An 18,071-nucleotide genomic window follows, 5' to 3' on the forward strand; every position below is an offset into this window, starting at 1 on the left:
GACGAAGACAAGGTCGAGGCCTGTGCGCATCAGCTTTGCGCTCTTGACGTCTTTCACCACTCTTAGGACACTGCCATCGGCCGTGTCAATCACCCGCAGGCTCGAGACATGCCTGGGGAAAGCGTGGCGGTCTGTACGGGTATAATTTCTCGAGCGGGCGCAGTTTTCCGAACACACCGACCACGAGGGGGGTGTCGGCGGCGGCGGCACGGGATCGCTGTGCGGCGGCGAAGGCTGGGTCGGAGAGGAGGGCGCGCCAGCCCTTTGACACGCACCGGAACCGGCGCAGGATCTTCACCGGGAGCCTGGTTAGCACCTCCAAGATGATGTCCACCGGCAGCGAGATCGAGATGACGACGGCATCGGGAATGTCCTCTTCTGAGTTCACCTCGGTCGTTGTTTCCTCGTTGCAGGTGCGGCCGGACGGAGAAAAACACGAACTCGGCAGCTCAAGAGCCCAAGGATTGCCCATGTCGATTGCGGTGTTGTTTATTTCTTCTCTTTTTCTGCTTTTCTTCTTGTCTCAAACTGTCCACTTACAAATCTCACGCGGGCACATGTATATGTACTCAGCCGGCTACCTAAACCGACTTAGACACGTACCCAAGCGCTAGCCTACACGTTACTTGCTTTTTTTTCACTCCAAGCGCTACACGGACAGGACAAACAAAGGCAATACCACATACGTATCTTATTTGATACTTGGACTCCTAATCTGTTATACTTTTTTGAACATAGTATATAATCGAAGCCGCTCACATACACAAGCATACACTCATCTAAAAATATGAACTGCAGCAAAGCTCCGGGCTCTCTCAGAGCTCACGGCATTTCGGCCGTCGGAACGTTTTTTATGCGATTCTGGTAGTCGGATCTTGCTCCCGATTGATCTGCGCTGCCGAATCCGAACAAAACAATGTAGCAATGAATACTTACTTCTCGCTGTAAATATCGCGTGCCACCGTGTGTAAATTCGGTGCCCCGCCAAGGGCATTTTTGTCATTACGTGTACCCCTATAAAAAGGAAGCAGCATGGTCACTGGAAACCTAGCCGCTTCCTCGGTCGCGCCTCCTTCCCCATTGTCGCATCCCAGACCCCATCCCATAACCCGCTCCTCCCGCAGGTGCCCGTCCTCCTCCTCCCGCAGCCCATCATACATGCTCTTATCAGCTTGTCTCATTATGCCAGCATCCTCGAGAATTTTCTAAACTAAGTAGACTACAAAAGGCCAAGAATCAAAAGGACCCTTTCTTCCGAAAGTCCTCCTCTACGCTCGAGCTCAAATGAGCTCGGGATGAACAGTAAATTGAAAAACACTGAAAAACTTTAACAAAAATCTGATTTTTAGGGCGGACTTTAACAAATGTTCTAAAAGCTTGCACATGAAATCAAATTTATGACAGTTGTGGAAAAAACTAAAAAACAAAACTAGTGATCCAAAATGCTTTTGAAAGTACTCCCTCCATTCCGTTTTATAGTGCGTATAAGTTTTTGACAAAAATTCCACAATGTAGTGCGTATCTCCTTTCTCGAGCGATTTTGGACGAAAATGCCCCCCCACCTAATCGAACAGCCAGCGCCCCACCCAGCCCACCGCATCGCTCGCCTCTCTCTCTCTCCCTTATCTCTTTCTTCTCGCTGCTTTCTCCACCTCCCTCCCCACCTCGCTGATCCCCACCGATCTCCCTTCTTCCTCGCTGATCCCCATCGATCCCCACCTCCCTTGTTGATCCCCAACTCCCACAACGCTTCCTCTCCTTCTCTCATCGATCTTCTCCGCTTCACATCAGTAGTCGTCCAACAGATCTGGGCCGAGAGGTGTGGCGGAGGCGGCGGTCTTCATGGGCGGAGGAGTTGAGGGAGAGGTGAGGAGGAAGGTCCTGGCTCTGTTGAAGGAGGCAAAGGTGGCAATACAGCAAATTGAGCTGTTGCTAGGCAAGACGCCCAAGCTGGACGGACGAGTTGCTCAACGATTTGGCAAGCGGCAGCGGGAATTCGAAGACACCGAGGGGGAAGAAGAGGAGGAGGTCCCTGGCGAGGGCTGCGCTGGAGACTGGCTGGATGCCCTCAGTAAGGAGGACCTGCTGGAGTACGTCAACGGATTTGATGTCAGCCACACCAACCAAGGTTCGCTTGTGACCCAGGATGCCGATGTCGGCGTCTGTGTAGAAGATGCCTCACCCATGCCGCTCAGTTTCATTCAACAAGGTGTGCATGTCCTTGGCGGCTGCCCAAGTACAGGAACAGGATGCATGTACGGGAACAAGCTCAGTTGTTGCCCAAGTAATGGCGTGCATGTCCTTAGTACATCGAGCTTGCCCATCTTGGCCGGAAAAGAAGTGTCACCCGAGGATGCTGAGACCCAGGACGGCAAAGAGGTGTTGCCCGAGGACACCGAGACCGACGGCGTCGGAGAGTTGCTGCCCAAGGACGCCGAGACAGACGGTGTCGGAGAGTTGCTGCCCGAGGGCGCCGAGACCAACGGCGGAGACGTGTTACCTGTGGACGCCGAGGCCGACGATGACTTAGAGTTGCTGCCCGGGGATGCCGAGAGTGACGACCGTGAGGAGGTGTTGCCCGAGGACGCTGAGACCGGCGACGGCGTAGATGTGGTGCCTGAGGATGCCCAGAGTGACGACGGCGTAGAGGTGTCGCCCGAGGACGCCGAGACCGACGACGGTGAAGAGGTGCCGCCCGAGGATGCCGAGACCGATGTATTATTTGTGCCTGACTCCATGCCCGCTCACGGAGGCGACTCGCTCGATGAACGAACAATGGAGGTAAGGGATAGTATGCTCAGGTTATTAATTCCTGGTTATCTGATGTGAGTGTGTTCACCTCAAATTTGGTTGCATGCATGGACATGGTGATATGATGTGATGAGTATTTTGTTTGAAAAGTTGGTGTTGTGTAGTTTCTCAAGTGAATGTAGATAGTGTCCTCAGTAGCACGAATTGTCCTATGATGTGTATTTTTCTTATTGTCAAATGAATGCTGATAATCAGATTTCATTCACTTGCTTGCATGGACCATGACCAGAACAAATTACTCATTTTTGCTTGGTGGTTAGCTCAGTTTCATGCATGGTAATTATCATTGATCAACTAAACAAAAAACACGTCCATAATACATTGATTAATATGTCCAGATTACATTGATCATTTGAACCCAAAATATGCCCAGATTGCTAGTATGATCAAGTGAACCCAAAATATGTCCAGATTCATTGATCATTTCTTGCCAAAATATGTCCAGACTACATTGATCCATTGAACCCAAACTATGTCCAGATTGCAAACAGCTGCATGCATAGACAATGACCATGTCTAGATGGTGGCATTTAGGAACTCAATCGCGGCATTTACAATTGCTGGATCACATGGTAACCTAGGAGGGAGAAGACCAGCTCCTGCTAGAGCCATCTTTCTCATGTGTGGAACCTTGTAGTGTTGGCTGCCATTAAGTTTGAGTATCTCCCGCATACAGGACTGCAAAGTGAGGAAGATGCGGTTGCTCCTCTCAGGGGGGTACTCTCCATATGCTTGGAGCACCTTGGCAACAATGTCATCTAGTGAACCTGGGAACAACTTCTGAAATAAAACTTGTAGGGCTGCAAAAAAACCTAGGTCCAATATGTTCAGATCGGGAGAATTTGGTGGTTGGCACATCAACGTAATGTTCCATCCATCTGCCATTGCGGCTGCACAAAACATAGGATCATTGACGGGAATATGAGTTTTGGCGTTGTCCTGTTGTATGATTATAGGATAACCGCGTTCCGAAGCAGGCCACTTCTCCTTAATGGCAGGCAGAAGTTTGTTCACCATGTAATCTTGGCTAACTTTCCTTGTCACCGCCGGCAACACCTTAGTAACAATTGTTCCCGCATCGCGGTTCTTGCTATCCCTCTTAGCCTCCTCTAGGAATGTAAAAGGCCATATGCCAATCTTGCCATCAAATGTCATGTTGCCATCATCATCATATCGAGGCCTCGCCACCGCAGCAAGGAACATCACTTTTTCAATGTAATTCTTGTTTTGTGTGGTACGCTTCGGATCTTCCTCATTGAGACCCAAATAGAATTTTTGATTCTTCCGAGTGCGATAGAACCACTTCTCATCTATGTGGATGACATTGTACATTCCATCAAATGTTGGCTGTTGTGGGATGCTTAGTGGCTGAAACATAGACAAACAAAACTTAACCCTAGCCCTCTTGTTTTCTTCTGTCAATGTTGATTTGATGGCATTAGAATGCCGCCTGAGTCTGCCCTCCTTCAAACGCCTGAATAAGGTAGTCTTTGCCATGTTCAACTCATTAGCAAGATCTTGGAGACTTGTTCTTTTTCTTAGATCAATATCCTTTATAGCATCTTCATTGAAAGCAATCCTCTTGCGGCCACAATTCTGGGTCCTCTTGCTCAAGACTCCCTGGAATCCACCAGCCTTCTTTCCCTCCAGCCATCTCAGTTGTATAGTTCGCAAAGGAATGTTTGTTTCTTCGGCAATAGCTTTAGTAATTCCATGATTCAGTTTACCCAAAGAAGACCTCTCCAAGATCATGGCAAATAGATTTTGCTTTTCTTCATCTTTGTACTGCCTTCTCTTTTTCTTGCCTTCATTTGCAAATAAGTGGCATCATACATTTATTACATTGCTAACTATATGAACAATCATGCAGGAACCAGTACATGTATGCATGAAGCAGTACAAGCATGCATGATCCAGTATACATGACCACTATAAGCATGCATGAACCAGTATCCATGAACCAGCACACATGCATGCATGAACCAGTACATGCATGAATGATTCAGAATCCATGAAGCAGTACGCATGTATGCGATCAGTGCAAGCATGCATGATCCACAATGCATAGCACACATGTATGCATGAACCAGTACGAGCATGCATACCAGCTGGAGCTGGATGTCCCTCGTCGTTTCCTTCAACATTTTCAGCATCAACTCCGGCGTCGACTACATCAAGTTCAACATTCAAGTCAATGCCAAGCATGCCATGTCCGTTGTCGTCGCCGCCGCTGCCGCCGCCGGACTCCACATTCAAGTCAATGCCAGTATCGACATGAACGGAAGGTTGGCCGAGGCCGGCGTCACCGAGTGGAGGTTGGCTAGCCTGCCACCTAACAGTTGGTGATCTTCCAGTGAGTCCCAACCTCATTCGTCCGCGTCCGCTCTGGCCATGACCGCGTCCACGGCTGGCGTCTCCGCGTCCACGGCCGGCATCTCCACGGCCGGCGCCTCGGCATCCACGGCCGGCGCCTCCGCGGCCGGCGCCTACGCGTCCACGGCTGGCGTCTCTGCGGCCGGCGCCTCCGCGTCCACGGCCATGACCGCGTCCAGGGCCAGGCTCAGCTTCAGCATACACATGCTCGTGAGGTTCGTCCTCTGGAAAAATAAATCAACAAACCAAGGTGGTGAGCAAATGATCAGCAAGAAGACGAGAGCACCAACAAAAATATGAACCTCGGCAGGGAGAGAGGACGTACCTTCATCCGAGACAATCAGCTCCAGATCGTAGTCTAGCTCTCCGGCAAGACGGCCGTAGTCTTCTTGGACATCTTCCCAGTTGATCTGGTTGTTTAAATCTAACTGTGCCATTGCAGGGTGAAGAACTAGAGAGAAATGAGATGCAGAGAGGAAAATGGTGTACTAGTACACTCTTGGTCCCGTCCTAGAGAGCTGATTCAAATTTGAAAAGGCTGAGCGGGCGTGGGTGGGGCTGGCCACGCAGACGTGGACGCGGGAATGCGCTGAACTTTCCCTCCAATTTCTCTCCGTGGCGGGATTACACGTGGCTGAGGTGATGTGCACATGGGGCTGGACAGAGTTAGTGGAGGGGTATATTAGACCAAAGTACATGTGCCAGCTCACTCATTGGTATTGCCGCTGGAAACTATACGCACTATAAAACGGAATGGAGGGAGTAGCATTTTCAGACTATCGATTTTTTTTGCCAAGCCTTCCAGGAATGTGATTCCTTGATGAATCTTTGCAAGCAGTCGAAACATTTGCCAATCGTTGTCCCAAAAAATCAATTTTGTTTTATTTTACTGTTCACACGAGCTCATTTGAGCTCGGGCTGATGGATGCTGGCAGGCGGCCCCAGCCTCCCATCATGTGCGTGGCAGCATGCGAGAGGGCGCAAGTATGCACGACCGAAAAGACCACATGACGAGGGCCCCGCGGTCCACCCATCATGGACCCTAAGGCCATCTGCCCAGGTGTGCACCAACTGGACAAAACAGATAGCGGGAGCCCGAGGGAGGCGCACGACGCCAGCACGAAACAGATGGCGTGGAGGCCATCCTCGCTCGCGGATGCTCCCATGAGAGGAAAAAAACAGAGTTTTGGCCTTTTTGGGTACTTTAGCACAAAATAAACCTCGCTGAAAACTTCAGCATGATCGTAATGTCAAACTGCCTGTGATTGCTACTGCACTAAGAAATGTCACAACCCATGACATTTTTTGTGACATTTCTTCTTGGGAAACGCCACAGCCCATGACGTTTCACCTTGGAAAACGCCAGAACCTATGGTGTTTCACCATGGAAAACATCGACAAATTCATCCTTTATATGTGGAGAAGAAACACTAGAAGGTTGGTTGTTTATCAAAAGGGTAATATCATGCTAAAAATTCTAAAAAAAAGTCAAATGGTGTTAAAGTTTTCCCAAAGTGCCAAAATAAGGATTTTGTCCCTCAAGAAGCAGGCACACTAACATTCTTTATACGAGATATGTATGTGGCACACCGCATCTTTTTGCCAAAACTACCAACCGCATTGGATGGCGTTGATTTCATATCTAGCGGTCACGCGTGGTCCGTGGCCGAAGCGGGGGATTTTCGGCGCGGTTCCTGGACAGAGAGAAGATTGAGAGAGAGAGGACGAGGGTATGAGGAAGAAGCAGAGGAGAGGGAGAGGCGGGCGGGCGGGGCGCTGACTTGGCGGCGGACGGTCGCCGAAGCCACGGGGCTGGAGGAGATCCGGAGGGGTGGCGGTGAGTGGCACCGGCAGCTGCGCCCCTCGTTCTCGACGGCACGAGCGAGAGGAGGCCATTGCCCCATCGTGGTCCACATGGGAGGACGTGGTCCAGGCGCTCGGGACGACACAGAGCCTCGCGCGAGAAGGAGATGCCTGGCTCGAGGCGGCCGGAGGTGGACCTGCCGGATCCGGGGCGACGAAGCTCTGGACGGTGTCGTGGCCTCGCGCTGCACCGGACCGCCTGCGTGCCATTCTCCCAGCGTCGGACACGCAGCGTGCGCACACCATGCTACAGTTCATGGAGCTGGCCCAAGAGTGCGTCCACGCCGGTATGAGTTTATCTTTGGATTGACTCTGTTGATTGCTACAGTGGCCCTCTCTGGATTGAAACTGATTGCATTTGATGTGGTATCGAACAAGTGTTATGTCCACTGTAGTTCCTACATCGTGGATGGAATTTGTTTGCAAATACAAAGCCGATTGCTCCCAACCAACCCCTACCTTTTTTCTCTGTCGCCCGCCGTCAAAATCCATGAGTTCATCCATGCATGTTCTCTGCATTTTTTTGTTGTTTAGATGTAACTTTTTCTTGCCCAAGTTCATGATTTTTAGGTGTTCAGATATTGCAATTCTATTTCATGCTCAAGTTCATGATTTTTTTGGGAGAGAATGTTTTTTTAGTTGTTCAGACCATGCAATGTTTTCAAACACAGGTCTACATGTGCAATTTAAAAAAAAAAGGTCTACATCTGCAGAATGTATATGCCCGCACATGACCAAGCAAATGAAAGAAATGAACATCTGGATTTAAGAGTCTAGAAGAAACTTAATCGCTCGGCGCTGGGAACTTGTATTCATGAAAAATTAATCAAAAGTTGAATAGGGCAACAGTTCGTTTAACCAAATTAGTGGTAACTTCTGTGTATGTCCCTCGTGACCAAACACCGCGGTAACTTTTGAGTGGGGGAGTTAGTTGTTGAAAAAAAGTACTTCGGTAACTTCTATAAAAGGCATGGTAAAATGCGCACCACATATCTGATAACTTATGTGCAAACATCATGATAATTTTGATCCAGGAAATTATTTATTGAAAAATATACCCCGGTAACTTCTGTATAAGTGGCATGATTATATGAACCGCAGATTTGATAACTTCGTACAAACAACATGGGCACTTTAACCGGGAAAAAAGGTTGTTCAATGAACATACCACAATAACTTCTATGTAAATAACACGACAATATACGAACCACATACCCGATAATTTCTATGTAAATAGCACGACAATATACGAACCACATACCCGATAACTTGCATACAAACACGGCAGTAACTTTAACCAAGGTGGAAAAAAGTTGTTAAAAAACTTACCTCCGATAACTTATGTGAAAATAGTACGGTAATATATGGACCACATACCCGATAATTTATATACAAACACCATGATAACTTTGACCAAATAGGGAAATTGTTGAAAAACACCATCCTATTAACTTATGTGAAAATAACACGGTATATAAAAATCGCATACCCGATAACGTACTCCATACAAACACCGTGGCAATTTTGACCATAGGAAAAAAAGGTTGTTCAAAACATAACTCCGGTAACTTATGGCAAAAAACCACGGTAATATACGAACCGCATACCCGATAACTTACGTACAAAAACCATGATAACTTTGATCAAGTAGGATTTTTTTGTTAAAGTACATACCGTGGTAATTTATGTGAAAATAACACGATGATATACAAACAGCATACCGATAACTTATGTACAAACATCATGATAATTTCAACCAAGAGAAAAAATAGTTGTTGAAAAACTTATCCACGGTAGTTTATGTGAAAGTAGTATGGTAATATATGAACTGCATACCCGATAATATACATACAAACACTGCGGTAACTTTGATAGAGGGGAAAAGGTAGTTATTGAAAAACATACCCCCACTAACTTATGTGAAAGTAGCATGATAATTTGTGTTTCACAAGGGCGGTAATTTATGTAACCTATGTGTGGTAACTTTTGATCTGATAACTTACATACAAACACCACAATAAATTTTACCAAGAAGAAAAAAGTTGTTGAAAAATATAACCCGATAACTTATGTGAAAGTAACACGTTAATATACGAACCGCATACCTGATAACTTACATACAAACACCACAGTAGCTTTTGACCAAGGGAAGAAAACTTGTTAAAAAACATAACCCTGGTAACTATGAAAATAGCACCGTAACTTGCATACAACAGGTGTGGTAACTTATGTATCCTTGGCATGATAACTTTTGACTCGAAAAAAAGTCGACGGAACATACCAACATGGGATCTAGTTTTGAAGATCTCGTCGCAACGATTTTTTTATGTGAAAACGATTTCTGCACCGGACCGATGGTTTGAACTACAAAACATTTTTAATTTTTGAAATAAAAAAGCTAGGATGACATCAGCTTTTTTGTCCTCTAATGCACGCATATAATAGAAGAAGTAATGCACGTGGAAGAAGAAAGAATCATGCTAATGCATGCATGCATGTAATTAAAGGGAAGAAAGTAGGTGTGTGGTATTTTTGCTTATATGGCACACGTGTGCCAACTATTGCGGTCCTTCTTTATAGTAAGAGTATATAATACAAAGAAAATTCCAAAATAATTTGGTAAATACCTAATCCAAACTTTATCTTATTTTCATACCGTATTCACTGAAGCATTAATATCATATAAACCGAACTCCTCCGTCCGGAAATATTTGTCATCAAAATGAATAAAAAAGATGTATCTAGATGTATTTTAGTTCTAGATACATCCATTTTCATCCATTTCGATGACAAGTATTTTTGGACGGAGGGAGTAATAAACTGAATAGACCGGGTGCATAAAGTTACTCCTCACGTGCCCCGATCGAATATGAATCATCAATCTGTCCTTCTCGAGCCTAGTTGTCCAAAAGTATTGTCAAGACAATAGGCTTCCGGTATAAAGTGTCATTGAGCCCCTAAAATCGTCAGGCATCTTCACTAAGTCTGTTAGAGATCCTGTGCTTGGGTGATAAAGTTGTAGGATGCACCGAGCATCATATAGATCTTCCTCTTCTTTCTTGAACGCGTTCAACATAAGTATTCTTCCGTCAACGAAGATCTCCAGTACTTTGAAAAAGCACCAATTTTTAGTCATTTGTATCGTGCACTCTCTTTTCCATGTGCTCTTCTCAGGATCAACTAGAAGCCATATGTTAGTGTAACGGTCGCCTAGATAGCAAGGTGACCATACGGTTTGAATAACGCTCAAAGTACTTTTGAGCTCTGCTAGTGCCATCTCCCATCTCTCATCCTCCTTCGGGCACCCGGTTGGTGGGCCGTCGATCATCGCCTTCCACTCCTCGCTTTCGAGGTCGAAAGAGGCTATCTGGTTCCAGCCAGGACTCGCCGGACGTTTACCATGGGCAGGAGCGCCACGATCCATGAAGTGGAGGACACCGTTGACGGTGGCCGTGCAACTGGAGCACCAACAAGTAGGGATGGGGGGCTCCGCTCTCTGCCTCCACGTCGTGGGTTCTTCTATGGCTGTGGTCGTGGCCCATACTGTGGCAACCTGGCAGATCTGGCCATCGCCAAGCGCCGTGATGGCGTTTCGGAGACGGACGACCTTGTACGCACCGGACGGAGTGGCGCGGCCGAAGCTGGAGTGGCAAAACTCGTCGTGCATGAAATCGTACGGGATTCCATTGGTGTCGGCTTTGGGATATTCTATGGATGCCTCTCCACCGACGGTGAGCACCTGCCCGGTCGCCGGATCGATCACCCTAGCGCCATGCACGCCCTGGTCGACGAAGACGAGGTCGAGGCGTGTGCGCATCAGCTTTGCGCTCTTGATGTCTTTCACCACCTTGAGGACATTGCCGTCGGCCGTGTCAATCACCCGCAGCTCGAGAGATGCCTGGGGAAAGCGTGGCGGTTTGGACAGGTAGAATTTCTCGAGCGGGCGTGGTTTTCCGAACACGCCGACAACGAGGGGAGCGGCGGCGGCGGCGGCATGGGTTCGCTGTGCGGCGGCGAAGGCTGGGTCGGAGAGGAGGGCGCGCCAGCCCTTGGACACGCACCGGAACCGGCGAAGGGTCTTCACCGGGAGTCTGGTTAGCACCTCCAAGATGATGTCCACCGGCAGCGAGATCGAGATGACGACGGCATCGGGAGTGTCTTCTTCTGGGTTCACCTCGGCCGTTGTTTCCTCGTTGCAGGCGCGGCCGGAAGGAGAGAAACACGAACTCGGCAGCTCAAGAGCGCAAGGATTGCCCATGTCGATTGCCCTTCTTCTCTGTTTATTTCTTCTCTTTTTCTCTTTTTTTGTCTCAGTTGTCCACAGTATTATACAAATCTCACGAGGGCACATGTATATATACTCAGCCGGCTACATATATAAACCTAAACCGACTTAGACACGTACCCAAACGCTAGCCTACACGTACTTGCTTCTTTCTACTCGAAAAAGCTACACGGACAGGAACAGACAAAGGCAAGACCTGAACCGAACAGTTATCTCTCGGGCACACGCGACTAAAACCTAGTAGCCGCCATCAGGGGAGTTCCTCCACCACGTTCCTCCGGCGGCTCCCCTCCACCAACAATCTTAGTCGTGGGGGGTCGCCGGATCTACACACATGGATTATGTAGCTTTAGGTTAGACTCTAGTGCTTAGATTTTTTGGGTCGTTCATCATCTTGGCTTTGGCGGCAGCAATGGCTACGTTGAATAAAGAAGTTTCATATCCTTCCTCACTGAGATGATTGGTCCTATGGTTGAGGATGAATCTGAAAACGAGTCTGTTCAACAAGAAAACCAAAGTGTATGCAATGGAGACATTAAGGACAGTATAACCGCATCTAAAGTGAGCCCTCTCAGCGATTTGCGTTTCTAGCCGTTCGTTTTTATGATTTGGACGTTTCTGGCCGTCTGATCTCCTGTGTAGAGCCTTCTCTTCCAAAACTGGCCCAGCTGTCCTATGGGCTGCTACTCCCGAGGCCGAAACTGAGCTCTATCGTAAACTGGGCCGTCGCCCAGCCCATTGCAGCCCAGACGCGCTTACCATCGACGAGCTCAAAGGTCTCCACAACCAGATCGATCCCGTCGCTCTGACTCGGAAAAAAAAGATCCCATCGACCTGGTCGCTGCGGTGGCTGCGGCTAACCTGACCAGATCGAAGGAGGGGAGCGGTCGATCCAGCCGACTTGCTGAGAGAGACCGAGGCCAGGGTTAGTCCAACCGCCGCAGGCGATGCGAGCAACAAGGGGATCGGTCTCGATCCAGCCGACTCGGGCGTTTTGTCTTCGAGGGTGAAAGGAGGGGATTCAGCAGACGCGATTCAGGCCGACGCCTCGTCTGATCTAAACGGCTCCACCAAGATTTCAAGACGCAATTATTGTTCAGTTTCTGTTCATACATTCATGGCGGATGATGGTATGTGTATATATGCCGCCTCCCCTACCACTGTTCACTCAACGACTCAACCTTTCCACTCCGGCAGCAAAGCCTCCATGATGCTTGGATAGGTTTCCCTATTGTTCTTTTCAGTTCATGTGTAATTCATTCTCCACCAAGCAATTGCCTTGTCTTGATGCCCTCTTATTATTCTAAAACAATTACATATAGGTGATATTCATGTTGGCTGTGGTCAACTGATTTAGGCAGATGTTGGAGTTTGGTGATCTGTTTATTTGATTTTTGCAGGGCCAGGTGATGATAGCGTTCTTCAGCGTGAACGTGAATCTGGTGTTCTGGATACAGATGGTGAAGCAGATAACAGCCACACCACCAACAATGCGAGGAAGTGAATCAGAGGCTCCTATTGGGGGCATTACAAGACCTACGATCATATTACAGTCTCTTCTTCGTAGAGCGAACATGATTCCAACTGTGCCAATTCCAAACCCCTGGACACTGAACAATAGTAGAAGAATGAGGATTGAAACAATTACAACAGAAATCTGCCAAAAAAGATGAAGGAGATAGTTATCTTATGGCTTTGGAAAGTAGGATTATATGAAGAGATGGTTTAATATGTCAACGGTGATCTAATGATAGGACATAAGCAGACTGTTGCGATATTCATGAAGGGCATAAAAAATGGCAAACCTGTATCAAATCTAGCAACTTGACCCTGGGGAGATCAATGACAACAGACATAACTTAAACACAACAAAACAAGAGAGGAGGGTCAGCAATAATGCATTCTCGAGGTGAATAGCAATTTCAGAATATCTATTGGTAGAAGAAACAAGGACAAAATAGTGTGGATATTAAGCACCTGGCATTGTTGGAGTGAGGATGACATCTCCAGTCACCATGGAAGTCTCCATCAGAACCAAGAAAAGGAGAATGTTTTGAAGAATGGCTTCTTTTCTGGGCAGTCTTTCACAAACAGAGCACGTTCAAGCTTAGGAGTGGGTAACTTAAGCCTATAACTAGAAATATCTTCATCCACACCTGCTGATGTAACAGGCTAACTTTTTCATACCTGCAGATCAACGAATATAATGCAAATGTGCCCCCTGCAAACCTTGAGATGGTACAGTCGGTAAGCCAAACCAATCTGGTCAAGAGCATGCACAATTGACAGCCTACAAGCGTTATTTATCAAACCAGTTTTGGAGGAACCGAGGAAATAGGATAATCTTTTGAGACCAAGCTAGCATCCTGTTGGCCGACATGCTATTATTCTGATACATTTCAAATGCCTCTCCTGTTGTAATTACTCTGTAGTCTGTACAATACAATATCATTGTACAACCAAATTTATGTGCTTTTGGAGGAAGGTTTATTTGGCATGATGCTTATATTCTCACTTATACTAAATTCTAACTATATATATTGCTACATATTTTCATCACAAATCTGCCTAGGGCAATGACAAGAAAGTGTCCTCCTGTAATGACAATTTAATTTTGCTTCTTGGTCAATTTAATCATGAATATAAAATTCATACCATTTAATTTTGCTTCTTGATCAATTTATAATCCTAAAGATAAATCCATACCATTATATTGGATAAATGGATGAGACAATGCTCACCGTTAAGGTTTGTGCTCGGGTCCATATGGAATGTATACAAATAAGGCCCACAACCAGGCCGATGGAGACTCGATGGAACTTCCATTCTACACTCTCTCAATTGAAAATAAATAAGTTCTCTCAAGTTTTACTAAATTCCTAACACTATCAAACAACAATCAAAACGGACGGGCGCGGCAACGCGCGCTATCAACGATCTAGTCACGATTGAAAGTAAGGCATTGTGGCCACGTGGACACATTTGTGCCCAAGACTATCTAAGTATTAATGCGGTTGAGGTAATGTTAATGACAGGAAACAAAAGCCCTTCATGAGAGTCAACCCATGTGAAATAAAGATATAGTTTATTTTTAGTTTTTTAAAAGTGTTTAGGGACTATTCAAGTATTCGAGGAGAAAAATTAGTAAAACATTATCATTGCTCGTAGTTTTTATGTGGCATTAATGGCGTGTTCGGTAACCCTCTACAGCCTCAAACTCCTCAACTCCTCAGCCAACATCCAACAGCCAGCTTCTCGTTGAAAATCTAGGAGCTAACCATCCGTTCGGCACATCAGCTTCTAGTTTGGCAAGCACAAGTGTCATAGACATTAGCACAAACCACCTCAATAAACAAAACAAGATTACAATCAGACCCCCTGGTCATCCTGCATCGCTAGTCAACGCCACTGAAGGATGGAGGTGAGGATCAGCACGCCGGCACCACCCCATTACCGTGGACGGCCACACGGAAGCCGAAGCTGCAGATGGACGGCGAGCGACCGATGAGGAGGATAGCGAGGTCGTCGGGGCTTAGGGATGGGAGCGCCGGCCATTGCTCCCGCGTCCTCAGCAGGTCCTGGCGGTTTGAAATGGCGGCGGTGGAGGACGATAGAGACGGCGGGGCGGGCGGCGAGCTGGGAGGGCAGCGGCCGTCTACGTGGGTCGATGGGCTCGGCGGCCTGTGTGAGAGGAACGATAGAAGGAGATCACGGGGATAGAGCGGTCGTGCGGGATGGGATCGAATCGGTACGCACGCCGTTCACTTGGCGGTGGCAGTTGCTAGTAATTTCAGTCAAACTCCCCTCCTAGGAGCTCGCCTTTTCCAACTCCACAGCTCCTCTAATTTTACACTACAGGAGCGGTTTATTTAGCCAGCTTCTCACTCTCATAACCAAGATTTAAATCGTTCGGCTAAACTCCCCGTCTGGAGTTAAGGAGTTAAGAAGCTGGAGGGCTATCGAACACGTCCTAAGTTTTGTAAAACTTTCCCCTATGAATTTTCTTCATTCGTCGCACACTTAATATTTCAAGTCCTTAGGACCGGCATGGAAACCAACGGGTGGTCAGGTAAAATCATGCCGAAAAAAGGTAAAGTACTTGTGAAATTACACATTGGCGCGCATAACATCCGGGACAACGGGCATACTCCATGTGACGATCACGTTCTTGTAGATGTGTTGCATCATCCCTCTCAAGAGGTCAATGTCAAAGGTGCGGTCTGGCCGTCAAGGAGATACTTCCACACCATGCGAATCCTTGTTTGTGTATTGAAATGGGGTCGACCAAGATGGCATGGTCCTTGGACACGTTTCGTCCCGTCTCTCCCGCGAGAGACACGGCGAAACCTAACGCGCCGCCAGCCCAGCCCCCTCACTTCCCCACCTTCCCCTCGCCGCCGCCAGGGCGCGCCGCCGGGCGAAGCCCGGCCGGCGTCGGCGGCGGCGAGGATCTCCTTCCTCCTCGCCTGATCTGCTGCGGCGCGGGCGCGGCACCTTGGCGGGGACGCCTCGTTCTGGCGCAGGGCGTGGTGGTGGGGCTGCGTACGGTCGCGCTGGTGGCGGGATTGGACGGCGGCTCTGCGGCGGCTACGTGGCGGCGTGGTGCGGGGCGGGGCGGCCAGGCCCAGCAAGCAGGCGGCGGCGTACGGCGGGATGTCCAGCGGCGGTGGCATCCAATCTGGACTCAGATGGGCTTCGGCGGGCCGTGCATGCTACTGGCTTGTCTTCCATGCTCCGTCAATGGCAAACTGCTCCTGGGCTCGACCCGCAACACGAGTACGTCGGGGACTCCGGCCCTCGGCGTGGCGGTGGTGGCTACTTCCTTCGCCGGAGGTGGTCGGCCAGCTGGTTGTGGCATCACACATCCAGTCCTAGCGCCGAGTGGGAGACGATGCTGCCGGTGAAAACCGTGCTATGATTTCGGTCAGGGCGGGCGATGGCGGCGTTTTCGCGTCGTTATCTTGATGAAGACATCGCCATTGTAGCTACCGTCGACTCGCTTGCGCTGCTTCGGGTGAAAACCTAGACCCGGGGTTCCCGGATCGAACGATGGCGACACTTTAGGCGTCGTTCTCCCTCATGGGGGCATTGTTTTTGGAGCAGCGGCTGGATGGAGGAGACAAGTGGTGGAGCGGTTTTTCATTTACCACATCAAAGATGGGGGATCTCGGCGGCGTGGTGCAATGGGGATTCGATGTCCGATGCAAGGAGATGGACTCGCGCAGGAGGAGGACGCTGTCTGGCGTCATGGTGGCGTCGATGGCAGAGAGGCCTAGCAAGGTCGGTGCGTTAGTTTTTGCTCTGAAGATGGATTGGTGGAAGATGGCGGCGACAGCACATGAGAGTGCGTCAGACCGGTGTATACCCCAAACCCAGTATGTGGCTTGGTTGGGGCCTCCGGCATTAGATGTTAGGCATTTGTGCGATGTCTGTTTGGTATTAGGCTCGAATTATCGGCACACCTTCATCAAGTGGATAGAAATAGTGACATATGTTACTAGGATGGTGGCTTCAAAATATCTGATGTACTACTTTGTAAGGTCTTTGTGAATAATTAATAAAATGGCTGCATGCATCGCTCAGATGCAGAGGTCGGGGGTAATCCTCCTTTTTAAAAAAAAAAGATGGCATGGTCCTTCGCGTATATGTCCTTGGGGGTCGTCTCCTCGGTGTTTGCCTCGTACTCGACGTACCGGAGCCCCATCTCAGGTGTGGGATCGGATTCGCCTTGTGTCTTGGTTAAGCCACTCGTGGCGTCGACCATCTGTTTCCTTCGTCGCCCTCAAGTGCCCACTTGAGGACATGCGGCGGCGGCACATGCATGCGAAAGACGCTGAGCGCCACTGCGACGAGGACGAGGACACCGCACGGGACAAGCTGCTTGCTACTGTATTCAAGTTATAAAAATGTTCATAACTTTAAGCCACTGGTTGTTGGTTTGAAAAAAATGTTCATAGCTTTGAGCTCGTCCTCTCCGAATTAGAAAAATGCTCGCAAGTTAAAAAAATGTTCACAAATTTCAAAAAAAAAAGTTCATGAATTTCAAAAAATGCTTTTCAGTTTGAAAAAAAATCATAACTTCGAAAAAAGATGCTCGTGAGTTTGATAGAATGTTCACAAATTATAAATTGTCCTTGAATTTGAGCAATGTTCTAAAAATGTTCATGAATTGGGAAATTGTTCGTGATTTTTGGAAAAAATTATGAATTCAAAAAAATTTCATGATTTCCAAAAATATACAAAAAAATCAAAATGTAGAAATAGAAAAAAGAAAAGAAAAAACAGGAAAGAAAAGGAAAAACAAAAAAATGGAAAAAAATAAAGAAAAACGAGGAAAAAACAGAGAAAAGACCCAAAACCAGTGGGAAAAGAAACTGGAATGGGTAGGCCAATACAAAGGATGAGGCACGGGGGACCGCCGGGGAAAAGCATCCGCCAACCAAACATGCTAAGGGAATAATGTTTGGTGAATTACGTAGCATAGAGTTCGTAACTCCGGCATTAAAAATAAAAAAAATAGCAAAACACAAGAATTTGAACTTGCAATATTTGATGCCCAAAAAACCCAAAGGAAATGAAAAAACAAAGTTTCGAATGCATGCTAGAGTTCTCATAAAATGTACTGGTACAGTACAGAACTACAGATTATTCCTTTGGAAAAATCTTTTAGGATTCAATCCTATAAATCAAATGACCAACAATTCCTAAAGATTTTATAATTCTCCAAAATGCGAGTTCC

The 18,071-nt window shown here is 47.6% G+C and overlaps 2 protein-coding genes and 1 long non-coding RNA gene across 3 annotated transcripts; 2 read left to right on the plus strand and 1 right to left on the minus strand.

Moving 5' to 3' along the window:
• The first annotated feature begins 1,842 nt into the window (after positions 1–1,842).
• On the plus strand, positions 1,843–3,114 carry LOC147992317 (uncharacterized). The gene has a single exon (XM_087529292.1). The coding sequence runs from the start codon at positions 1,843–1,845 to the stop codon at positions 2,827–2,829; it is 987 nt and encodes a 328-aa protein (XP_087385418.1). The 3' UTR covers positions 2,830–3,114.
• A 213-nt stretch (positions 3,115–3,327) lies between these two features.
• On the minus strand, positions 3,328–4,563 carry LOC147992318 (uncharacterized). Its single transcript, XM_087529274.1, has one exon. It carries the CDS (start codon positions 4,561–4,563, stop codon positions 3,328–3,330), a length of 1,236 nt encoding a protein of 411 aa, XP_087385400.1.
• Positions 4,564–12,137: 7,574 nt separating this feature from the next.
• LOC147992319 (uncharacterized) lies at positions 12,138–13,898 on the plus strand. The gene is made up of 3 exons (XR_015609160.1): positions 12,138–12,462; positions 12,733–13,445; positions 13,526–13,898. It is a non-coding gene; the product is annotated as an uncharacterized LOC147992319 (long non-coding RNA).
• The last annotated feature ends 4,173 nt before the right edge of the window (positions 13,899–18,071 follow it).

This window comes from Triticum urartu, chromosome 1A (assembly GCF_056163025.1).
Source record: "Triticum urartu cultivar PI428250 chromosome 1A, HENAU_Tu73, whole genome shotgun sequence".
Lineage (NCBI taxonomy): Eukaryota > Viridiplantae > Streptophyta > Magnoliopsida > Poales > Poaceae > Triticum > Triticum urartu.